Below are 27,572 nucleotides of genomic sequence, written 5' to 3'. Positions count from 1 at the left end.
CCACAGTGCACCACAACCCTTTTTATCTTTTCTTTTCTTGTCTGTATGCAAGTGTATTTGTTTTACTATCAAAGCGGACTTTTCTACAGAATTTATGCAGGCAAAAAACCACACAACTATTGCTGGGTGATTTTGTATGCACTAAGTACATACTGCACATGAGAAACTTGGTTTATCATCTCATCCGAATAGAACAGAACAGAATATGTCTTTATTACCAAGTGTACTGGGGTCACAAGGAATATTGGGGGGGACAGTACATAACAAGACAGGAACATAAATCCAAAATCATACACAAACACAGATACAGTAGAAATTAGGATACATACAAGAGCATATCAATATAAAAACTTGTGCATACTCACACATGCACGCACTGCACACAAACACACACACACATGCACACACACACACAAACTCTCTCTCTCTCTCTCTCTCTCTCTCTCTCACACACACACACACACATTTGAACAGAAGCTGCATATTACATGTGGATGGGGTTGATGACTAGATCTTCAGGTAGATGGTTGTTGATCGCGCAATTCTATTTATGACCAGAACCCAGACCACCAATCAACTGAAGGTCTAGTGGAGTGGGGGACGGAGGGGGTGGGGGGGAGCAAAAATCCTGGTCTGTGTATGGGACTTGAACCCATGGACAATTGCTTCCTAGTCGGGCGCATTACCACAGGGCCACCATTTCAATGCGCCTTCAAGCATTCTCAAAACTTAAGAGCGTCTATTCATTTTATTTAATTTTGACTCACTTGTGTAAACAAGTGTCCGTGGTAAACTTTAACATTGACATTTTCTCTGCAAATACTTTGTCAGTTGACACCAAATTAGGCATAAAAATAGGAAAAATTCAATTCTTTCCAGTCATCTTGTTTAAAACAATATTGCACCTGTGGGATGGGCACAAAAAAATTAAAATGAAGCCTAATTATATGCAAACTGCATTTACTGTTATATTTATATTTTTTGTATTCTCTAAACTTGGCACTTTGATCTGATATTCTGACACAACAACAATAGCAGTCATTATTATCAATTTTTGTTCAAACCGGAACTTCTTTTGCTACGCATGGAAGTTTTATTTATTTTGCAAACGTTTTGGTGGAGAGAGTAAGGAAGGGAAATTAATGCTAGGGGACTTAATTTGCTTTAAACTGATCTTTCTCATCTTAAACATTACATTTTTCTTCTTTTCTTTTCTTTTTTCTTCTCCCAAGCTTATCCATCATATTTAATACAGAGCACTTTTCAACCATTTTTAAAATCTCTTTTTTTTCCTCCTATGATTCCTTTACAGGATAAAGCGTGAAGCACAAGTGAGTCTTGAAGGCTTTGCCTCTTGTTCTTTTTTTTAAATTTTTTTTTTACGTCACTTCCAACAAAGAACAAGCAAATCCACAGTGAGGTGAGAGGTCAGATACACTCACCTGTTTTGCATGAAATTTCGTCATAACTGTGGTTTCCTCCCAGCCACTTGACAATGGGCTGCAGTCGAGGTGACATGTCTGCACTCTCACTGGGCAACTTCACTGGGTACTTTTGCATCCGACGAATCAAGCCCTTCAGAAGGCCAAACTGGATCAGACGCCTGAGAGAGAGGAGGAGGGGAGAAGTTAAAGAGAGAGAGAGACACACACACACACACATGCATGCAAGCATGCACACACACATGTACAAATACACACACACACATGCATGCACACACACACACACACACATGCACAGACACACACACACGCGCACATATATACACACTACTTTACTATTTTCATGTTTGTACTGACTTTCTATGCTATCTTTTTAAATTTCAATTTAGTTTTATTCATGTCAATGAAAAATCAATGAAACTGCATGGGTCAGAGGTAGCATTTTGTGTAATATACACAGTGGAGTACAACATGTGTTATCTCAAAAGAACAAAACCGCAATCTTCAACTTTTTGTTTAGTTTTATTCTGTTGTTTTAGCATACAAAAAAACAAATATGCAGCAGAAAACTGAAAAGTCATAGAGAGATGTAGTATTTCTCCCTCTGTTCGCAGTCTTGGTGTAATCCTGGACCAGTCTCTTTCCTTCCAACAGCACATTTCGAATATCTGTAAAGTTGCCTATTTGGAACTGCGTAGAATCAGCTCTATCCGCCACTATCTCTCAACCGATGCAACCAAGACACTTGTATGCTCTCTGGTTCTCTCAAGATTGGATTACTGCAACTCTCTTTTGGCCGGCCTTCCCAAATACCTGTTAGACAGACTCCAACGAATTCAGAATAACGCTGCCAGACTCATTTGCAGAGCTTCTAAATTTGACCATGTTTCTCCTCTCCTTCAGTCTCTCCACTGGTTGCCTGTTTCTGATCGAATAGACTATAAGCTATCCACTCTGACCTTTTCTGCAGTCAACGGATCTGGCCCCAAGTATCTTTCTGAACTCATCCATATCTATACCCCGTCTCGCCAGCTCCGTTCTTCCTCTGATACTCGACTTCTCAGGATACCTCACGTCAGAAGTAAGACCTATGGACACAGATCGTTTTCTTTTCAATCGCCAAAGACGTGGAACAAGCTCCCTGATAACCTCCGTCACTCTCATTCCCTCGCATCTTTTAAATCTCGTCTCAAAACTCACCTTTTCCCTCAGCAATAAGTTCAATTGTGGCAGGTCCACAACTACATGCATGTATATCAATGTGTATTGTGTGTGCGTGTGTTTATGTAAGTTTGTGCCTGCCTATGTGTGCGTATTTGTTAGGGTAGCTGTTAGATACACATGTATGTTAAAATGTATGTATGCAGTGTGTGTGTGTGTGTGCGTGCGTGCGTGTGTGTGTGCACGTACGTGCGTGCGTGCGTGTGTGTGTGTGTGTGTGTGGTCACATTTTGGTGTGTGTATGTAACATAGATATAATGTTTTATGTTATCAAAAGCGTTTTTGTAAAGCACCTAGAGCAGATTTCTGGATAGTGTGCTATATAAGTATCCATTATTATTATTATTATTATTTCTTAAACTCCATGGGCCTGTAATACTGATACTTTCATGCTAAAAATCATGGTAGCTTTTGCTGAAAGCAATGGTACAATCATGCTGAACATTGTCGTCAGCAAAAGATTCTTTTTTTTTAATCAGACTAACATACAAGATGAAAAAGAAAGAAAGAACATCCAAGAAGTATGGCCCAAATTTTGACTTTAACTGAAAATTATGAGCTAAAAAATTAAGGAAATTTCAATTACTCCACTAAGTAAATATAGCAATTTCAATCTGAAAGTTATGGGTTCTGTCTGTGCTTTGTTATCAGCCCTAATGTGTCCTCAGTACAACACCAGCATACTCAAACCAATATTGAGCCAAGTATCCTCAATATTACATCAAACTACTTGCATCAATACTGAGCAAAGTGTCCTTAATATTACCTCAGACTACTTGTATCAATCTGATCTTGTGCCAAGTGTCCTCAGTGTTAACTCACTCAGTATGGCCAGTCCTCTCTTCTCCTCAGACCTCAGTCCTCAGACCCCTTGGATGTCCAGTGGGTGTCTGTGAATGACCCAACCTTTAGCTTCCATTGTCAGAACTGTGGTATTCTTTGTCAACATTCACCTCTTCAGTATAAGTGCCTTCCGCTTGCAATATTTTGATGATGGTAATTGGGCTGAAACGCTTTTAACGTCGTCTCTTTCGCCGTTCGTATGGAGAGAGTTAAGCCAGTCAACTTGTGTCAATCTTGAACCAGATGTCCTCAATATTACTTCAGACTACTTGTATTAATATTGAACCAAATGTCTTCACTATTAAGCCAAACTATTTGCATTGATCTTGAGCCTTACTTTTCATCGATCTTCAGATTATGTGGGCTGAAGCGCACACAGATGTCTTTGAAAGTTGTTCCCGGCGTTAAGCTGCAGTACAGCATGAACACATCTCTGAAGGCTGGCAGGGAATGGTCTAAAGAAGAAGACAAAAAACCTTTGTTAATGCACTGACTAATTCATTGGATAATTGGTACTTTCTTGATTCACTGAGTAGTTCATTGGTTAATCAGTACTTTTTTGATTCATTGAGTAGTTCATTGGACAATCAGAACTTTGCTGATTCATTGAGTAGATCAATGGACAATCAGTACTTCTTTGATTCATTGAGTAGTTTGCTGAACAATCGGTACTTAGCTAATCCACTGAGTAGTTCATTGGACAACTGGACAGCTTGTTAGCCTGGATACTGGGAATGGGGACTGGTAGACAGGGAAGACAGAGGGGGTTGGAGATAATCGAGGAGTGGGTAGGGATGGCAGTTGGGGTAGGATCATGCAGGGTATGGAGAAAAATAGAAAGAAAAAGAGCAAGGGAAGTGAGGGAGGGTTTATCATTAATGGAAGAGTGTGTGGATGGATTGTGATTGAAGAAATGGGGCCTGAAGGGGTGTGGGGGCTAAATGAGAATAATTCCCTGAATATCCATGATGTGAAAGAAAGGTTAAAGACTTTCACCCTCATGCAAAACTACCTCAGTTTTTAGCCTGTGAGACTCAACCTTTTTTCTTTCTGTTTTTTTTTTTTTTCTCACCTAAGTCTGAGCTGTAACAGGGACCAATGAAGAGGGAAATATATTAATTTTTCTTGTTTTTAAGTGCTAGGTATGGCAATGCTGATTTTGTTTTTCACAGCAACATGAGCAAAGAGGAAGAAAAAGGTTTTAAAAGATCAGGCAGGCATGTATGCATGTATATAGTTGTGTCTGCATGTGCCATGCCCTTCTTTCTATTGGTGTGCTAAGCAGTTGTAAAAATTAATTCCATGGAAACCATGCATCAGCAACCATGCAAACTGAACATGAAAAAAATGAGTAGCAAGATTCTTGTCAGAAACTAATGTGATAATTATGTGTGTTTAACTCCGTCTCTGTGGTAAAACCTACTCTATGATCAAATAACACAGAAAATGAATGTACGCACTTTAAGACAGCTGTTGGTCGATTCTACCCATAAAGGCAACCTAATAAGCAAAGGACTGTGTTTGTAAAGCACTTAAAGTGTGGTCTCTAATTAAAGATAGAAGCTATGTAAGAATCAATAATAATAATAAGAAGAAGAATGATAATGATTAAGGCAGCTGTCAGTCCACTATACCCAGGTTGGCAGTCTGGTGTACAAATGACTTTGTAAATCATTCAAAGATAGGCGCTAAAAACAAAATGTACAAACAGCATAATAACAGGCCAAAGATATACACTACATATATATCATCATCATCATTACCAACAACAAGAATAATAATATAAATGATAATGCAGACACAGAATTTAAGAAAAAGAATGTTTCAAAAACAAAAACAATGAGGCAACCTACTATTTCTGGCCACATACTGCACACATTCCTCCTGCAGTCCCTTGCTGGCAAACAGTTTGTGGATGTCAGGAGTGCAGGTGTACACATTGCAGTACTGACAACAACAGCAAAGAAAAATACATAATTAAAAGAAGATAATGAAATGTTTAAATGGGTGATTCCATTGTGTACAGATATTCTAACTTTCTTTCTCGCTCTGTTATTTTCAAGAGATGATTTCATTTTTACACATACATCCGCCTAAACTTAAACACACACACATACACACACACACACACACACACAGAATGAATTTATTGGTACAGACATGTACACTGTCTCTTTGCTCCCCTCCTCATGAAATGATTAACACACACACTCACATATATGTATATAGTATACACACACACACTCTCTGTCTGTCTCTCTCTCACACACAGATATACAACATATACAAAATGAATTCATTTGTACAGATGTGTAACTCTCTCTCTCCTCTCTTTATCAAGCAATGATTCACACACACACACACACACACACACACACACACACACACGCACACACTTCAAAGAAACAAAAAAACTAAAACTAACCTGGAATACTGACACCATCTGTATAACATTGAAGAACCTGGAATTTTCAACAATGAAAGTAAACACTTTGCTTCTGTAACATTCACAGCATCAACAACTGTGCATTGCATATTGTTCTTTTTACAATCAAAATCTATATAACTATCAATAGTTTATAGACTAAGTTTAGTCTAATTTCCTGTTTCTTTTAAGTTCAAATAAAATGTTCACCTTCGTGGGCTGCAATTCATGCATTCACTCGTACGTATGAGTGGGCTTTTAAGTGTATGACCAACTTTACCCTGCTGTGTAGGCAGCCATACTCCATTTTCAGGGGTGATTAAATATGTGAATTCAAATACGTATCTGGAACAGTTTTCCAACATCATATCCGTTCATCTGACCCCATCTCTGCCTTCCACTCCTCACTAAAAACCCATCTTTTCAAAGCCTATCTGTAAGCGTTCTCAGTCTCTTACTTCCCCAGCATCACACTCCATACCTGCCAACTCATGTTGCACCTATGAGGCATGAGAGAGGGCATGTAATTTGTAACTTTTTCTTTACTGTAAAGCTCTGAGCTCCTGGACAGAAAGGGCACTATAAAAATGCACACTATCATTACCATTATTATCATTATTGTTGCTGTTGTTATTTTCACATACTTGAGTAAATTACAAAAGAAGCATCAAAGCAAAGCATCAAGATCATGACACAACTGTTGAACAATTAAACACGTGGCCAGTCATTCTGTACAATATCCTTCTTGCAAACAGACATGAAGCAGAAAAATTAATCACACTAAATATGTGTGTTGTTTCTGAATGTCTGATGATCTGACACATTCTGCTTCAATCCACCAACTAAGATGGCAAACCAAAACAAAAACTGAAACACTTTTCTCTCAAAGTGGGCTGTCAGAATTCATTGCTGTGGATTGAAGATATGTACTATTCTTCACATAGCCTGTGCCTTTCATTCCTCTTCTCCCCATTGAAAAATAAAATAACAAATAAACACCTGTAATATCAAAAACATAAATAAAGTAATACATAAATTGCAACAAGATTAAACACTGTGTAAATAACCTTTTCTTTTAGAAGGTATTCAGACACAAGAACAACATAAAAGGAAAACATCAGTCAGAAAACAACAAAGCACACACACACACACACACACACACACACACACACACACACACACACAATGCACTGTAAGTCAAAAAACAATAAAGTACAGTACCTCACTCACACACTCATTCTCACACTAACTCTCACATTCTCTCTCTCTCTCTCTTTTTCTCACACACACACACACACACAAAACAGACACACAAACATACTCTCTCTCTCTCTCTCTCTCTCTCTCTGCTCAGCTGCACCAAAACAACTGCTTATCAAAAGGACTCACAACAGATTCTGGAGACAGGCTTTGACCAGGTTTATGTCGACATCAGCTTTTGCGGCAATTTTCACCACGTGAGCAGTTCCATCCACATGATGAAGAATCTGCAGACAGACACATTTTTTTTCAGCCAGACTCCAACTCACTTTGACTGAGATGACTGGGATATAATCATTCTGAAACAGTTGGAGGAGATATAATATCTAATTCCACACTGATACAACTAGAATGACTCAGGAAAGTGGACAAGGAGAATGACTGTCTTTTTCATTATGTCAAGTCCCAAGAAATTACTGCTTTGGTAATGCGAGCTGAATTCATGGCTGGTTCATTTAATGCATGCTTCAACATATATCTATTGTTATGCCATGTTTTGTTTCATCAAATATTGTAGTTTCCGATAAAATTCCATTGTTTAAGTTTACTATGGACAAACATAGACACACTCACACACACACACACGAGTGCGTGCACACACACACACACACACTCACACACACACACACACACAACACACACACACACACATACAGACAAATAAACACACACATGGTCTTTGTGAGCTCCCACATTTGTGCAAACGTAGGCATGCACACATGTGTGTACATCTGCACAGGCATGCATGTACAATCACCTGCTGTGTGGTGAGGTCCCATGGGTGGTGCAGGACAGTTTCCCGTGGGAAGATAAGGATGGGAACGTCGTAGTCCTCCACACTGACGTGCTGCCCCTCCTGAGGCGTCACCTTCAGGTGCACCGTGCACGAGTCCCCTGAACACCACACACCATCATCCAATTCACTGTGCACTATGCACACCATCACCCACAATTCACTGTGCACCATGCACACCATCATCCACAATTCACTGTGCACCATGCACACCATCACCCACAATTCACTGTGCACCAGTCCCCTGAACACCACACACCATACACACTATCACCCACAATGCACTGTGCACCGTGCACACCATCACCCACAATTTACCATGCACACCATCACCCACAATTTACCATGCACACCATCACCCACAATTCACTGTGCAACATGCACACCATCACCCACAATTCATTGTGCAACATGCACACCATCACCCACAATTCACTGTGCAACATGCACACCATCACCCACAATTCACTGTGCAACATGCACACCATCACCCACAATTCACTGTGCAACATGCACACCATCACCCACAATTCATTGTGCACCATGCACACCATCATCCACAATTCACTGTGCACCATGCACACCATCATCCACAATTCACTGTGCAACATGCACACCATCACCCACAATTCACTGTGCAACATGCACACCATCACCCACAATTCATTGTGCACCATGCACACCATCATCCACAATTCACTGTGCACCATCACCCATAATTCATTGTGCACCATGCACACAACCACACACAATTCACTGTGCACTATGCACACCATCATCCACAATTCACTGTGCACCATGCACACCATCCACAATTCACTGTGCACAATGCACACCATCATCCACAATTCACTGTGCACCATGCACACCATCCACAATTCACTGTGCACCATGCACACCAACATCCACAATTCACTGTGCACTATGCACACCATCATCCACAATTCACTGTGCACCATGCACACCATCCACAATTCACTGTGCACAATGCACACCATCATCCACAATTCACTGTGCACCATGCACACCAACATCCACAATTCACTGTGCACCATGCACACCATCATCCACAATTCACTGTGCACCATGCACACCATCCACAATTCACTGTGCGCAATGCACACCATCATCCACAATTCACTGTGCACCATGCACACCAACATCCACAATTCACTGTGCACTATGCACACCATCATCCACAATTCACTGTGCACTGTGCACACCATCATCCACAATTCACTGTGCAGTATGCACACCATCACCCACAATTCACTGTGCACATCATCATCCACAATTCACTGTGCACCGTGCACACCATCATCCACAATTCACTGTGCAGTATGCACACCATCACCCATAATTCACTGTGCACATCATCATCCACAATTCACTGTGCACCGTGCACACCATCATCCACAATTCACTGTGCAGTATGCACACCATCACCCACAATTCACTGTGCACATCATCACCCACAATTCACTGTGCACACCATCATCCACAATTCACTGTGCACCATGCACACCATCACCCACAATTCACTGTGCACATCATCACCCACAATTCACTGTGCACACCATCATCCACAATTCACTGTGCACCATGCACACCATCAGCCACAATTCACTGTGCACCATGCACACCATCACCCACAATTCACTGTGCACAGTGCACACCATCACCCACAATTCACTGTGCACCATGCATGAACCCCCCGAACACCACACACCCTGCACACCATTATCTACTATTCAGGGCAATGTCTATTGATGGACTGATATGGATGCTTATATAACATCTATCTAGGTACAAGACCAAGCTCCAAGCGTTTTACAAACAGAGAGTCTTTTTGCAATACAGGCTGTGTATCTGGGTAGAGCTGACTGAGAGATGCCTTTAGGCACTCATCGTTCATAACCTGTGTTGTTCAGTACACACACACACACACACACACACATGTATTTTAGAGAAGATTTTATAATGACATTTTACGAGGCACAATTCTCTTGGTGCCATGGGTTCTTTTCTGTGCACTAAGTGTATGCCACAAATGGAACCTCAGTTTATTGTACCATCCAAATGACCGCGAGATTTTACAAAATGACTCCAATGACTGCGCAATGTCTTTCACAACGTGACCCAAACTTCAGGGCAAAGTCCATTACACCATGACCCAAACTTCAGGGCAATGTATTTTACATTGCAATTGTAACATACAATCTTTTGTAAGTGTATGAAGACAGGATTGACTTTAAGGAACTGGCAGGTCGCAACTTGCATTGACCCCTTAATCCACCAGGTGCCAATGCTCGGATCAAAACTCAAGACTCCGCAGATTGCAAGTCCAGTGCTCTAAAACCACTTGCTTAAGGTGCCCCATCATTTCCCCATTCAAACTTGAAAAATACAAATACCAACAGTCGCGCAATATCAGAACAGACAGCAAACGCTGATCAGACAAACTGATATCTTACCCATATCAAGGTGACAGGTGCCATGTCGGTTCAATCGATCCCTGACTTGCTCCAAGAACTGCAGAATCTGAGGCTCTTTGTCCTTGCTAGACAAGAACTGGCAGCCCGTCTGTCACACACACACACACACACACACACACACACACACACACATGCACACAAAACTCATATGAATTAAAAATATAAAATTAAGGCACACACACACATACACACAAACTCATACAAATTAAAAATATAAAATGAAGGCACACACACACACACACACACACACACACACACACACACACACACACACACACACAAACTCATGCAAATTAAAAACATAAAATGAAGGCACACAGAAAGGAGAAAGAAACAAAAAATGATAGAAAGAGAGAATGATACAAGCGTAAGTTTACATTAACAAAGTTTTGATAATGAGCATCAAAATCTTGCAGGTCTTTCTGAGAGAGGTTCCACAAACAGGTCCAGGGTCCTGATTCTGCACGGCTTGTAATGAGTTCTTCCTCTTCTGCACACATGGTCCATTTCTGCCTTGCTTGACAACTTGTAGCAAGCCATTTCGACAGCTGTTTTCCACTTCTGGGGGGGTGAATGAATACACACAGTGCATGTTCCATATGCATACCTCATACACGTCGCTGACACAGAGCGTGTGTTTCCAACCCCTTCACTGCTGAACCTTGGTGAAATGAGATCAGTGTGGCACAAGTTTGAAGAGCAGTTACTACTTTTTTGTGTATTCATCAATAACATCATTAATTTTGTTGATCAAAATTAATGCCATCCCCAAAAAGGAAGAAGTCCAGATAAAAACAGGTAACTGACACCCTGACCTGCAAGCGCTGTCGTATCTCACTGAGGTGACAGCCATTTACTGACTAGCATGCTTGTTAACAGCAACCAAGGGGTTAAACCAGATCTTGTGCTTGCAATTATACATACACAACACGGATCAAGACACAAGAAGTCAGCAAACCTGCTGACCTTTCAGGTTGGAAAAATATATCTATCCTCAAACCATTTTGCACTGCCAAGATTCCTACCATGAACCTCAGTGACCCTTGGTGTGCCACCTCATTGACCCTCAGTGCAGAACCTCAATGACACTCAGTAAAAACCTCAATGACCCTCAGTGCAGAACCTCAATGACACTCAGTAAAAACCTCAATGACCCTCAGTGCAGAACCTCAATGACCCTCAGTGCAGAACCTCAATGACCCTCAGTAAAAACCTCAATGACCCTCAGTGCAGAACCTCAATGACACTCAGTAAGAACCTTAATGACACTCAGTCGAGAACCTCAATGACACTCAGTAAAAACCTCAATGACCCTCAGTGCAGAACCTCAACGACACTCAGTAAAAACCTCAATGACCATCAGTTGAGAACCTCAATGACACTCAGTAAGAACCTCAATGACCCTCAGTGCGGAACCCCAATGACCCTCGGTGCAGAATCTCAATGACCCTCAGTGCAGAACCTCAATTACCCTGGGTGCAGAACCTCAATGACCATCAGTAAGAACCTCAATCAGTCAATGACCCTCAGTAAGAACCTCAATGACCCTCAGTAAGAACCTCAAGACCCTCAGTGTGGAACTTGAATGACCCTCAGAAAGAACCGGATTGACCTCACTGCAGAACCTCACTGACCCTTGGTAAGAACCTCAATGAACTTGGTGTGGAAGTGCAATGCTCCAACTTCTCAGCTACCATGCCCACTGACCCTTGCAATGAATGTCAATATTTTGTTCCCTCCCACTCATCCCTGCCATTCTAATACTTGCGTTTCAAATTTGTGTCTAAAATACAGAAGGTTTCCTTTAATGCTATATCTACATCCATCAACACAAAATTTCCAAACATCTTAAATTTGTAACTCTGACCATGTGTGTGTGTGTGTGTGTGTGAGTGTGAGTGTGTGCGTGTATGCGTGTGTTTGTGCGTGCAGGCATGTGTGCCTGCGTGCATGTGTGTGTGCGTCCATATGTGTGTGTGTGTGTGTGTGTGTGTGTGTGTGTGTGTTTGTGTGTGCCTGATGCATGTGTGTGTGTGTGTGTCCAAGTATGTATGTGTGTGCATGTGAGTCTATGCATGTGTGTGTCCATGAGCATGCATGTGAATGTGCATGCATACACGCATGTGTGTGTGTATGCGTGTGTGTGTGTGTGTATGTGTGTGTGTGTGCATGTGCATGTGCATTTATGTGTGTGTGTGTGTGTGTGTGTGATTACCTCCAGCTGAACCATGTAGTGTGCCAGTTTCTTGACCACTGGACCATAGCTGCCCGTGTTCACGTCTTCATTAAATACAAAGCACACGTTGAAGATCAGTGCATTCCGCTCATACTTTGCATCATCGATGAACACCGGACACCCAACAAACTTCTTCCCAAAGGCAGTGCTGAAGAGAGAGAGGGAGAGAGAGACATGTACACACACACACACACACACACACACACACACACACACACACACTCATGCACGCGCGCACGCACACACACACACATATATATACACACATAATTATATATATACACACACATAAAAACACATACATACTTATCTCAAATTGGACATGTCAGTTTGATACACTAAAGCCTAAATTCCATGTACATGCTCAAGTTTCAATTTCTGGCGTCAAAATGTGCGGACTGATCCTTATCTTTGAAGAAAGAAAAAAACTGGACAGATGCCTGACCTTAGCATAAACCCAAAGCACTGGTCAGGGCATGAAAGCCTACCCTACATGTTCATGAGTATCATTAAATGAAAGAACCACAGCCGCAAAGAGAGGCAAGGTCTTCAAGGCTCACATGTGATGTGAACTCAATCAACACAGGAAACATTAAAAAGAAAAAAAACTAAAGGGGCACTGCAAAACAGTCCATCTCACCAACTTTAAATCACACTGTAGTGAGCCTCGCCTTTGATTTTTACCCGGGGACGGGTTGCATGAGAGAACTTAGCAGCGGTAAGTTAGCTTAGTAGTAAGAACGTCCTTAACTCCATAGTAATTCCATATACTTCAGAACATTCTTAACTCTAAGCAAACTTAGCGCAGCAAAGATCGCCTACAGCAATCTGGCCCTGGACTTTAGAACAAATTCCTGTTCTGGCCATAACCATTCACAACACCACGTTTGATGAAAACTGGATGAAAAATCCAAGCTTTATCATACTACCCTTTCCCAATCCCCCACCCCTGTTATTTCATGTTGTGTGCTTCAACTCTGACCCTTGCCCTTACCTAGGTTAAAAAAAAAAAAGAATGATTTTGTTCCAATAAAACTGTGCCATGTTTGATTCAGACTGGATGGAAAACCTTTCTCTGATATCTTCAGGCTTTTTCTAAGCTGTGCTGTATTCTTGACCTTGAATTACAATGGAAACAATGTTGTCATTTAGCAAGTCACTTTACCAATTTTTCTGACAAGTGGATGTAAGATATGACTTCTATCAAACTTTTTTCACTTCTTTATTGAGTGTTGACCTTAACCATTGACTTATCTGCTTACCTCATCATCACAATGTCAGAAATGTCTTAGTTGTAACTACCATCCAAAGGCATTTGATTGGCATATTCTATTTGTAGTAACAGAAAATGTCAATGTTAAAATTCACACACACACACACACACACACACACACACACACACACACCACACACACACACACAAGGCAAATGATGAAGAAAAAAAAAGGAGAAAGACATGCAAATGGACATCCAGACCTACACACACACACACAGACAATAATGACACACAGAAACGAAAAAGAACCGAATAAGCTACAATGCAGCAATTAACCCTCCCTAGAAAAGTGTTGAAAGAAAACCAAACATATTTCATTCATAATCATACTTACACAGTAATCAGACGACTCTCTAGCTCTCTCTTGGTTATGATGAAGTTCTGTATTGCATCAAATGATTCTTTCGACAGGAAATCATCAGGTGTCTGAAATGATTAATGCATGTTATGTATGTAAAAATGAAAGCAAAAGAAATCACACTTCTTTAAATAATATGTAGATATTGATCAACAGAATATTTTCCTGTTATATGCATCAACCTTTGCACAATACACATCATGGTTGTTCATTCACCCATACCTTTTGTACAGGATTGATCCATTTGAAGTCTTAACATATATTGTGGGTGTGTACTCTCCCCCTTAAAAAAAAAAAAAAAAAAAAATTCATCTATAAGAGCACATATCTATTTTTGAATGCATTACATTTACATGTTCCAAGGATATCTCTTCACTGGACATCTGATAGAAAAAAAAAGAGTGTGAAGAAGATGAAGGGAGGCGCAGAAAATATTATATCTATCATTATTATAATTACCTTCTTTATTTTAAGGCCAATGTGTGTTGGATAAAGCTGCTGAACAGCCATGTGCTTAGCAGATGTGGTGTACTGTGTATGGATTTATCATCAGTAAACCCTCCTTGAGAAACTGAACTGAACAGAACCGAAGGAGAAGGGCTACACACGAGAAGGTAGTCAGGACAGCACATGATGGGCAGGAGTAGAGATTTCAAGTAGTGGCCCTGTGTGACACGGGGCTCAAAGAGGATTAATGAACTATAAGTCACTGGTATGCTTATCGCTTTGTTGTGTTGTGCCAAAGTACCATGGATGGAATCAAATGTGGCAGTCAAATCAAATAATTCTGTTTTACAAGAATTCTTATGCAGCTGACTAAACTGGCTCAGTTTGCTGCCAAGTTGCGCTTATGTGCTTTTTTTTAAAATACAGGAATGTTGCATCCGCACAGCGCACGCATACACACACATAACCTTAAAACACACGCTTAAGTGTGTGAGCATGCACATAAATACCTGACCCTATGCATGCATGCAAACACACACCTCCACCCACTGCTTTTGAGCAACATGCAATACACTGTTTGTGCTCTTGATCAGTTGTATCTGCAATGTGTGTGTGTGTGTGTGTGTGTGCGTGTGTGTGTTTGAGGGCTGACAAATCTAAACAGATGGTAATGACTGAAAACAATGACTCACAGATCATGTTTTCCAGCAAGTACTTGCTAAAAAAACACACACAAAAACAGATGTTTACATAAGAGTATACTTTTGTTTTCAGTACACAGGGTGTGTAAATTCATGCTTGTTTGTTTGTCTTGTTTTTTTACACTGTTTCATTAATCTTGTTTCCATAACTCAACGAATAGTGACATGGATTACAGGACGTGCATATTTATCTTCTGCATATGTATACACACAAAGGGGGCGCAAACACTGGCAGGTCTGAAAATCTGTTGACCTGGGAGACTGAAAAAATGTCCACCCTTTACCCACCAGGCGCCGTGACCAGGATTTGAACCCGGGACTCTCCGATTGAAAGTCCAGTGCTTTAACCATTCGGCTGTTGCACCAGTCAATACATACAGAAGAAAGCTTTCTTTACATATAATGGACAGTTTGAACTTACTTTACTTGTATTTTTTGATGGTTCCTGACACCATCTTCCTCAGAAAAACTACCGGTAATACAGGTGGTGAGAAACCACTTAAGTACACCATTCAAACTTCTGATTCTGAGTAAAGGAAACTTTCTTCTATAACTGGCTTCATTTTAAATCAATCTTTGAATGTGATATGAAGCTCATTGAGTGAGCTCCAATTCATAACTGATCCATGACTTTTTCATGGATTTTCTTTGGAATGCACTGGGGTGTCTTCCCATCATTGTTGTCCATGTCATGCATGCTCAGATCTAATGAATATATGAAACTGAAACTGAACTGAAAAGATTTTATTTTCTGAGGGTAAAAGAGTAAGGAAGACAATGCTTTCTTTTCATCCAACCCTCAAAAGGAAAAAAACAGCAACATGATTGTTGTGTCAAATAGCAGGAATATTATATATGAATAATAATTTATATAATGATATAAATACACAAGTGATAGAGAAGGAGAAAGATTAACATTCATTGAGTGAACTTGCATGCATTCTGTGTGTGTGTGTGTGTGTGTGCATGCGCGCACAAAAATAAAAGAAGTGTTAAAGCGCTTTGATTTGTCTTTGCACAAGATTCAGGGCGATATAAATTAAATATAATTATCATTATCATCATTTGTGTGCATCCTCATTCATGTCATGCATGCTGCATGCTGGCATTCATGATTCAAACATACTGAATAAACCACTACAACAGTCATCAATACAATAAGCCGATTTATTGAACTGCACAAGTAGATTTTCACATATACTCATTCAAGCTCCCACATATGAGCATATATACAGAACATATACACTGACAAACTCAAGAACCACATGATTCCTACTGAGTACTCCCACATGTGAGCATATATATACAAAACACATACAATGATAAACTCAAGAACCACATGATTTGTACCTTTAATCACATGATGCTGGCAAAAACAACAACAACAAAACAACCAATGTCACTCACAAGTCAACAAAGGTACTAATTAGTGTCAAAGAACATGTTCTGAGGACTGACGTATAGTGTATATAGTTTATTAAATATAAATCTGATCATCTGAACTTTGAAAGCCTAAAGTCAAAAAGCCTAACAAGCCCAACTCATATGGTTAAGTTTCAGTTTCAGTTCATATGGTTATAACAATGGATAAACAACTGTGGTGCAAATAAATTGTTTAACAAAATATTTGTTATATTTTCTTCTCAAAGTTTGTTTGGAACTATTTTAACATTACAAAACCAGAAAATTCCATGAATCTGAAAGTCCAACAACATCCCTTTTTTTTTTCGAGACAAAACATCAGTGTTGGTGTGTATCGTTAGTCCAAATTAACATCTGTGACAAAGAGTGTGTATTCAGATATTGGGGGAGAGGTGGGGGGGAGGGAGGGGGGGGTGATGAAATTGACAGATGTTTGGTACACTAAAGCCAAAGTTTAATATTTAGTACACTTAAGCCTAAGTTTTATGATGAAAGAAACAAAAATTTTAACAAAGAACATTATGAGAATAACAGTATGTTTCTATGCATTTGCATGCACACTTCTGTGTGTGTATATAAGTGTGTGTGTGTGTGTGTGTGTGTGTGTGTGAATGCGTGCGCACATGCATATGTGTGCATACACTGCATGTGCCCAAGTTCATATGTATATGTGCACATGAATGCATAAATCCTTTTTAACTTCTACTGTTACAAATCTGATGTTACATAATTTTTGTGTGTGTTGTTACATTTGCTTCCACTCATGCTAAATTCATCAGACCATGAATTTTTTTTTTTAACATTAATCAAACCACAGAAGATAACCAAAATCTTCACAGATATGTGCCACATACTGACACTGCTATAAGTTTCAACGGGAAAAAAAAATCATATCCCAAATAGAAAATTTAAAAATACTTTCTCTCTCTCTCTCTCACACACACACACACACAAACACTTAATTATCGTACAGATAGAGAGAGAGACTGAGAGATAGACTGATAGATAGATAGACTGACTGACTGATTGATTGATTGACCTCTGATTATCATAAGTACCAGTAAAAGGTTAAAACTTTTAACTTTTAATAAAAGGTTTTACTTTTATCTCTCAATCAAGTCATGAAGTCCAACAATTCAGAGGAACATGACAAAGGCCTGCAAAATCATCAATAAACATGATTCTAATCCTGTTTTATTCCTGTACAAACAGAATCTAGTGTAACCAAACAATCAGACAGCAAACTCAGAAAAACAGCTTTTTTTTTCTTTCTTATTTTGTTTTTATTTTGTGGAGGGTGGAGGTGGTGGATGCTCTGCTAAAGACCATTCAAAAGTTGGTGTTCAAAAATAAATGTGAATAAACTAGCTTCTCACCATTTCAGACATCTTTCGGACAAAGGTAAAATAATAAAAGGGAAATATTTGTCACAAATCTCAACTCACCCCAACCAACAGCTGAAAAAGAACTGAAGGAGAATGGCTGTACCTGGGGAAAGCTAAGACAGCACAAGACAAGCAGCAGTTAAGATCTCCGGTGATGGCCATATATATGTGGCCAGTGTGCAAAACGGATTTTTGAAGTAAGAACGATGACTGACATTTATTTTGCTCACACACAACGGCCCAAACTAATTATATACATGAACATCAAAATATTTGGCACAGCTGATAAAAGCTTTTCAAAAATCTATGTAACACTGAAGATGACCTTTCTGAACTCCAATACAAAGATTTCCTGAATGATAATCAGCATAGTTGCTTTAACATATCAAATTCAACAACATTAAAACAAAAATCAACACAACACGAACTCATGCTTTCTATCATCACAATGAACACACAGCACAACAAACTGAATAAATCATGTCAACATTGCACGCATGTCGTCATACCACACAGAAGTGCCTTTCTCCTCTTTCTTCAAGTATTGTCTCCATAATCATAATCGTATACAAACCCATTAACAAAGTAATGGTAAATGAGGAACTGAGGACACGAGAGAAGATTAGGAAAAGAGAAATATTTCTGGACAGAAAGAAAGAGAGAGGGGAGAAGGGAGAGGGAGAAATGCGGTTACAGTATTTCTCAATAGGGATGTGGGACAGTCCTTATTCTGCAGCTGTGGAATGTCAGTCTTGGGAGGGCCTTTATTCTCCAACTGTGATTCAGACCTCTGGAATGCTAGTCTTCACTGTCTTCTTACATCTTTTCTGCATGTTGTAACCATTTGCGGGGAGGAGGAGGGAGAGGAAGGTTGGAGAGGATAAAGAGTATGTCGCAATTTATCTCACACACTGCAATGAAAAACTTTTCCAGAATCAGGAAGGGCAGAAAACTGGATCTATCAATTTAGTGGGGATATACAATGGTCACACCCCAAGGGTACACCCCTGAACCTGAGGTCTGAATGAGATTTACAGTCTCTCTTGGCACACGTTTTGTTATCATTTTATGTGGGGGGAAAAAGCAGACATCTGTGTCAGGTGAATGGGAAGGGAAAGGGAAGGAGAGCGGGCACACACGCAACACACACACAGTTGTTGCACTCTGAATGTAATAGTATCTTACCCACATGTTTTACTTTTTACATAATAATTGATGTGTACATGGTGATAAGTGAAGGGTGTGTCAGTTGTTGTTTTTTTGTTTTTTGTTTGGTTTTTTTTTTGCTGACGGGCATTTTATTTTAAGTGAGCCTAAAGAACATTTTCTGTTTTTGGTTGAAGCAGATAATAAAGTATTTTGAATTGAATTGAGAGAAAGAGAGAATGTTCAGGTATTATTTATTGTCAATTTCCAGATATGAACTGTCAACAGATATAGTATAGACACAAATATTATCCAGATACAGTCAGTTTCCAGAGCTCAAGAAATTATTTTCTCACACACACACACACACACACACATGTATGCACCAAAAAAACAAAAAACCCACATACATTGACCTGATAAAATCAGTTTCCAGAGCTCTATGTATCATTGTCTTAAACACAAACACACACATACAAACAAAACTGTTCCCATTCAATGGATCACAGTTATCAGTCTGTACATTGGTTCAAACATAACAACAAAGAAAACCTCCATTAATGATTAACAAAGCCCTGAAAATTGCTCTTTGGGGAATGTTACAATTCTGTATATATCATAACAACACAAAAAAGTGACCTTTTCTGCACAAACTTAAGATGCTGTGAAGGAGAAATATAAAAATAAATCTATGAGAAACAAAACAACTGAAACTAAGTCAGTCTGCACTGCCAACAAATTGCCTTTTATAACACACGCACGCACACACACACGCACAAACACAAAAAAAAACCCAACAACTAAACCTCATTCATCTCTGTCCAACTTTTTTCGTTCATTTTCATTATCCAGGAACTGAAATTAAGTGCACACTATTGACAGCTATGTACAGTTTTGTATCAAGATTCAAATGCAGCATAGTGCACTGCACTCGATTGAACCAAAAACCAAAATATATTTATATTGCACTGTGCTGTTACAGAATAGTTCATCGCTTTATAAAAATCAAACAACTTTCTTTTTGTACTATTTGGTTACTCTTACTTTACAGTGAAAGGTGTAAATCTACATAAAGAACAAACAATTTGGAGTGGGAGATTTATTTGTGCATGGCACAACCCCCCCCCCCCCCCCCCCCCCCCCTCTCCTACCTTATTTTATTTTCCTCCTATCATTTTACACACACATCCTTTTCTGCATAATTTCATCCAGTTAAAAAAAGACCACACATGCATTAAACAAGGATGAGCTCCCTAGATCCTTGTTCCCTAGATGTTCGTAACTTATGCACAATGAGGTTTGTTCTTATAAATATGCTAAGCCTGCGCTGCTGCGCTGCACTACACATCTGGAATGATAGCACACATGTTATCTGACTTCAAATCTGAAGGTGTTCATTGTGAACCCTGACACTGGTGACACCACCTGGTCTGAGAGGTGAGATTCTTCTCATCTTTCATGTCAGTCTGCCAGTGCTTCAACAAGTGATAAAAATATGCACATTCAAGAGTCTCCAATGCATGTTAAGTGGGTCACACAAAAATCATCCTTCATGCACTATCCTTGAAAACAAAGCATATGACAGCAGCTGGAACAGTAGATAAAACGAACATATACTCAGTAAAACTAAAAGCCAATGCACATGCATAGTGTACAACCGGGCAGAAAAAGACTTCATCAAACTCAAAGACTACAGGATTAATATTAATCACCACTAAAGATTTCATTTGCCCTCCATAATCTAGAGGGCTTACACTCTCTAAGATAATTCTAGTGATGCTCTCAACAAGAAGCATTCTATTGAAGATATCAGACAGCACACCGTGAGATCTTTCACAGAGCAATTTATTGTTGAATGGATGATAATGAGATCAATAATGTTTTGTAATACAACAAAATATCAAAGATTTTTTTCAAAACAAAACAAAACATTAACCAATAGTTGTTGCTGTTATAATTATTCCATCCATAATGATGAAAACACATAAAGTATCACATGTGGATTCAGAGCTATCTATTCTGGACCTGATGGAAGCATTGCAGTCCAACTATATGTCCTTATAAGGACACAGTTATAAACTAATAATACACATACACAATGAATGAATAACAAACTATTACTGGCATAGCAATTTTCTATAGTATTACTATTACTGAGTGATACATGACACTATTCTGAGAAATACAACTTTACAAGTAGTGAAGTACAATGTGAACTCGTTTTTTGTTGCTGTTTTTTTGCATGGCATGAAAGTAACCAATGTAATGCACACCATTCTGAAAGAAAATCTGTGAAGTATACAGCATTCTCAGAATGACATCCAAGAAAAAGAAAACTGGAAGAAAATAAATTACAATAAACTAAAATAAACCCTGACCTTTCTTAGTCTGGAGAGATTCACAAGAGACGGTTGTCTGTTTATGTCTTCAACAATTCTTAACAATTCTGAATTCGTTTAATATGTTATTGTTGTTGTTGTTGTTTTCAGTTGTGTGTGATGTTTTTGTGCGTGTCCATGTATAGATTACTGTTGGTGTTTGGTTTTGACGTCTGTGCAAGGTTTTATTTATTGTTGTTTTGGTGTATGAATGCATCTTTTGCATGTTGATCTTTACGTTGTGCAGTGCAGCTGAGTATGTTTTGTATACATATATATAGAAAATGTATGGATTAAGTCATTATCATTTTTATCATTATATGTGTGAAGGCATACACATGTGTTTGCTGACTTAGAATGTGTTTTGATGGATAATATTTTATTGGAACTGTTGTAAAGCCCTTGAAGCATAATCATTAGATTTGGCGGAAAGTAAACTTGTGATCATTATTATCAATGTTATCACTATCAAATCTATCATAAACACCGCATCAAAATAAATGATAAGAAAAAAAGAGGAAGCAGAAAAGAGCATTAAAACTATGCATGGAATTACTAATTATACAAAATAAACTGTACACAAATAACCACATACATCAACACACAACTCAGAAGAGAGTGGCTCTTAGTGGTTTGGCAGGTGTTGGAAAAAAATAATGATTCTCATCTGGAAAGAGAAGAAAGGGGAGAGAAGAAGTCTGTTTTGTTTGTTTTTATTTAGTTTTTTTGTTTTTGGCTGGTTTTTAACTGTTATGTTCAGCCAAATATATGAAGTTCAGTATTTAAATCTTACATCTAAGAAAGATATAAAAAATGTTTTATTGTGTTTTTTGGGTTTTTTTTTTTTCTATTTCACTGTTAAGCAATACATTAATATATAACTGATAGTAACCTGAACTCATCTATTTCAAATTACAATATGTCTACATTCATACAGTTGCCCACAGCAAGCATGTGTCTACATACACATGTAGAATAAAGATGCCCACACTTACCATGTGCTTATACACAAACGAATATATTTGTATACATTCCAGTTCAACCCTAGCAAATTCATTTCAATACTTTCATAAAACATGTTACAACAAAACTCATTATCATTCATCCACTCCTGAAGGAGTAAATTATTTTTCAAAGTTACCTATTTTTTCCTTTGTACGAAATAGTATTTGAGTTACTTATTTTTTCATTTGTGAGAAATCATATTCATGATTTTCAACTTGCACAGTAATCAGACGCTGTGCACATCACCACTATTTTTACATATATATCATTTAGTTTATATATAAACTTATTCATCATTTATTTTGTCCTATTATTCTAATCAATTCTTATGCAAATGCTTTACACAAACCTAGGATAGACTCTCAAGGCTTGATCAGCACCATGAGTTTGTGATTCATTGCGAAGGACTGGATTTTTTTTTTTTTTTTTTTTTTTTTAAACCGCAGATATGGATTAGCGAGAGCTCTCTCAGTCTGCATGCTCCAAAGCCTCTTTGAAACTGAACCTGAAACTGAAACCACATAAACAAGCTTTTCTGCGCAAGCAGCGGCGACTATCTAGCGCACAGCCTGAGCCATGTGGAGAGGGTTCAGCATCAGCTCAAAGGTGGCCCCTTTCAGGTTGGCACCCCTCAGGTTGGCCTCCTGCAGGTCACAGCCCGACAGGTCACAGTTCTCAAGGTCGGCCCCAGCCAGCACCGCACCGCGAAGGTCGCAGTTCTGCAGGTTGGCGTTCTTCAGGGTGGCCACCCTCAGGTTGACCCCAGCCATGTGGCTACCCTCCAGGTCCACATTCTTCATCAGCGCCCCCTCCATGTTCGCCCGGCTGCCTGCGGGGTCCTCGAAGTTGCAGCCCCGCATGGACGCACCCTCCATGTTCGCGCAGAGGACCTTGACCCCCAGCAGGTTGGCTGAGTCCAGCGTGGCGCTGCAGAGGTCGGCACGCTCAAAGTTGCAGTAGGAGAGGTTGGCGCCCGAAAGGTTGGCCTTGCGCAGGATGGCATACTTGAAGTTGATGTAGCGCAGGTCCAGCTTGGACAGGTTGGCTCCAGAAAAGTTGACTCCCTGCAGAAGACATACCATATATATAATTCAGAGCTGTTGATTAAGTACAAGAAATGTACAATCGCTGTTACTATATATAATTTAGGTAATTATGAAGAGTTACCATGTACAAGCAATGTACAATCACTGTTGTAACTACATAACTTAGCTACATAATTTCCATGAAAATATAAAAAAACCCAGTAATTTGTGTATATCAAACAATAATGCTAAATTTGCTTGCATACGAAATCAAGAAGAAAAAACAGAAAAAAAGAAATCCAAATGTTTCTTTAAGCTCCGCATTCATAAAACGCTTGAGCCTGGTTTCTGTCCAAGAAAAAGCAAAACAAAACCTTCCATATCAATCAAGCAAGCAATCTGTGACTATCAAAATGTCTATAAATTTACAGTCACCACCATATCTGACCACATAATGTGTGGAGAAAAAAATGCCAGTCTGGAGAAAAAGACATTTCACATTAATTTTATCACTCAGATCTGAGACCGACATCCTAGATGATAGTAGATCCAAGATCTTGCACACAGTATACACTGATTTTAGAGTCTTGTACTTGTAGAAAATGGGTCATTTCAGACTTAAGTTTGATTAATCAGCCCTATGCCAGTAACCAACGCCTTGAGAAATCCTGATCCTGCTCCTGCATTAATGTACTTAAGAACATTTCATGTTTCCATGCTACTAGTACTACAATCTGGGTACATTTCAATTACTGGCTATGTTATGAAATAAAGAAACAACTCAGTAAGAAATCCACCCTCCTCCACTCCCCCAAAGTTAATTATAATAGGTTTTTTTGTTTGTTTTTATTTATTAAACTAAAATCCTGTAGCCTGCCCTTTCTAGATAGCCAGTAAAGGTGAAGGAACAGTTCGTGCAGACAACTGGTTTTAATTGCAATAATACTATAAAAGTGCACAGTTGCATAAAAATATACTGTAGCATTATTTTGTACATGTGTGTTCACACAAGTATTTCTTTCATTTCAAACAATGTTGTTTTTATAAATCTCTATACATTCATAAGTACACGAGTAGTTCAGTAGTAGTTGACCTAAGCCTACAGATCCATGTTCATACTCATACAAATTACAGTATCATTAATTTAATTATAATAATGCATGATAGAATGTGTACAAAGTGAGTTTCTACTTAAGTACACGCACTACCTATTTTAAAAGTTGTATGGGAAAGAGGAGTAACCAAAAAAAAAAAGGGCCTGAAGATAAGCAATGACCGAGTGACTGACAAAGATTGATAAAAACTGGATATATAAAACCTGAGTAATCTTATCATACTCTGTTTTTGACAAGCTTTTTCGAATAGACTACAATGTGACCTTGACATTTCCCTTGAATTTCCATGGGGCTTTTACTTTCACAAGAGCCTACCACTGTGTCAAGCCTGATGACCTGCAAGACTTGAGCTCTATCATGTAGTCTACAAGTACAATGTTTCTAAATTTAAGTTTATAGTACAATGCCACTATGACCTTGGTCTTGATTATAGCTTGAACTGCAGATGTCTCCATGAAGGTGATGACCCGAGCTAGATTAATGCGAAAAGGCTTTACCAGTAACCTGCCAATGTACTGGTCAACTTGCCAAACTTACTTAGAACTCTACAATTTTATTTACTGACACAGAGGAACTTCCTGACAAAACACAAACACTGAAACAGATGGTAAAGTTTAACAAGGACACACATATCTGCATAAACATACTGTGAAAAGGCAGTAATACAGGCATGCCCATACCCACACATATGTGAGACATGACATGGACAAGTAAGGAAAATAGACTGATATCTACTGTTATTTGCTTTCTTTCTAAAGATACATGTATGAAAGTAAAACATACATTAAATATATAATTAACATTTTAATAACAAGCTAAACAACAGTTCACTCAAAATAATGAATTAGATGTAGTAGTCATAGGGACTGGCATTTTTGCCTTTAGGCCTCGTGTCCTATAAACGCCCCCACTTTGTATTAGTCTATTAGTATTGCTATTAATATTAGTATCTTGATTCTTTTTGGTCTGCATTGCATGCTTAATTTTAGATATATCAATGCAATTATTCATCAATTCATAAAACATAATTATTACCAATTTTGGATCGCAGTTCAGAAAGTTCTTAAAACTGTTAGTATCTTATGCAAAATTAACAGAGGTGGTAGTGAGTTCCACATGTTTACAACAAGAATAGAAAGTTATATTTTCTTTTGTTAGTGCAAAATGGTTGAACAAGTATTTTTCCTTCAGAATTTCTTGTTCTGCTTGATTGGTGAAGAGTAAAAAATTTGTTAGTATCAATGTCCTCAATGTTATTAATAATTTTGTAAGCCTGTATCAAATCTCCCCTAATCCTTCATCCCGTCAGAGAGCGCAAATTTAAATACTTTAGTCTTTCTCCATATGTCATATTCTGGCATTCCTCCAACATTTTAGCAGCTCTCCTGTAACATTTTCAATAGCTATTGATTGATATTTCCATGTAGGATACCACACAACATTCCCATATATTCCAAATGATGTCTAACAAAAGCCTTATATAATTTCAAATGGGTAACCTTATCTTTTAAAAGTAAAAACTCTCTTTATAATTCCAATCATTTGGTTAGCTTTATTTATAATTCTCTGAATGTTAGGCCCAAAGGAAAGTTAGATGCACCCACCTGACATCTAAGCTCTTTATTAGTCGGCGTCACCATCAAAGCCATAACAAGCTCACGTCGTGTTATGGGTGTACTGTCATCTGGTGGCTGTTCACGCTCAATCACATCTTCCAGCTGTTCAATCAACGAAGTCATACCAAAAAACTTTGCTTCCTCCAGGACCCCTTCAGGATTCACAGACTTGTCCAACACAAGCTGTCCATGGCGCAGGTAGTTCAATATGGGTTCAAAATAAAGGGGGCTACGGTCAATGAGATATGCACCCTGTTTCATCAACGGCACTCTGCCACTCCACATCGCCATGGGTGAACATGCGTGCCAACATACTGTGACCATCTGTCCTTGTCAGAGTGCTGACAGTAGTGGTGAACAGTTTGCCTCCCACATTCAGGTGAACCCATTCGGACTGAGTGCACACCTGCTGATGACTGACATGCATTTGCTGATCTGCAGGTTCTTCTGCATAACTTTTAGCTACGACTGGCCTGGCTACTGGCTTCAGCTGTGGCTTTAAAAACGGCTCCCCACATGATGCATACAAAACTTCATCATCTTTGATCAAATCCACTTCATCAACGAGCCCCCCTGTTGAGGTGTACAGTTCTGTCGCTTCACAAATCAGTTTTTTACTTGCTTCAGATAACACATCTGAGAGCGAAAAAGTATCCTTTACGCCTATAATTCTCCCTCCTTCAGTTCGACCGTTTCTAAACACTGTCACTCGTTTCATCTTGACAGGATTTCTCAAGTTGCTCAGATTCACAAAATAAAAGTAGGCCTATACGTTCGTGACACTGACCACATCACACTTTACTCGCCCAGCAGACGGAAGACTGCACGATTCCTGATAATGACTGATCATTCTGGGCGTCGTAGGTTCCCCAACTGGCGCAAGCCAGTTTTCTGCTAAATATATACAACTTTATCATGGCCCAGGAATAGATTTTAAAGGTCAAGGGCAATTCTATTCAAGCCTCTTTTTTGGCGTTCTCAGC

The 27,572-nt window shown here is 39.1% G+C and overlaps 2 protein-coding genes across 2 annotated transcripts in view; both read right to left on the bottom strand.

Moving 5' to 3' along the window:
- LOC143299400 (GATOR1 complex protein NPRL2-like) overlaps positions 1 to 27,572 on the bottom strand; it is a 29,707-nt gene that overhangs the window by 1,486 nt on the left and 649 nt on the right. Inside the window, exons 2-10 of the mRNA XM_076612581.1 lie at positions 14,326 to 14,417; positions 12,695 to 12,863; positions 10,459 to 10,567; positions 7,949 to 8,085; positions 7,321 to 7,418; positions 5,932 to 5,968; positions 5,360 to 5,453; positions 3,844 to 3,961; positions 1,443 to 1,603 (exon numbers count right to left, since the gene is read on the bottom strand). Coding sequence (XP_076468696.1) covers positions 1,443 to 1,603; positions 3,844 to 3,961; positions 5,360 to 5,453; positions 5,932 to 5,968; positions 7,321 to 7,418; positions 7,949 to 8,085; positions 10,459 to 10,567; positions 12,695 to 12,863; positions 14,326 to 14,417 — 1,015 coding nt within the window. The remainder of the gene's footprint in view (positions 1 to 1,442; positions 1,604 to 3,843; positions 3,962 to 5,359; positions 5,454 to 5,931; positions 5,969 to 7,320; positions 7,419 to 7,948; positions 8,086 to 10,458; positions 10,568 to 12,694; positions 12,864 to 14,325; positions 14,418 to 27,572) is intronic.
- LOC143299946 (BTB/POZ domain-containing protein KCTD9-like) lies at positions 16,651 to 27,510 on the bottom strand. Its single transcript, XM_076613488.1, is given in 3 exon segments — positions 16,651 to 23,897; positions 26,578 to 26,844; positions 26,846 to 27,510. Coding segments are annotated over 3 exon segments (1,236 nt in total). The 5' UTR covers positions 27,308 to 27,510; the 3' UTR covers positions 16,651 to 23,390.

This window comes from Babylonia areolata, chromosome 25 (assembly GCF_041734735.1).
Source record: "Babylonia areolata isolate BAREFJ2019XMU chromosome 25, ASM4173473v1, whole genome shotgun sequence".
In the NCBI taxonomy this organism is placed as follows: Eukaryota; Metazoa; Mollusca; class Gastropoda; order Neogastropoda; family Buccinidae; genus Babylonia; species Babylonia areolata.
The sequence above is the reverse complement of the archived record's forward strand: the minus strand, read 5'-3'. Positions and strand labels throughout refer to the sequence as shown.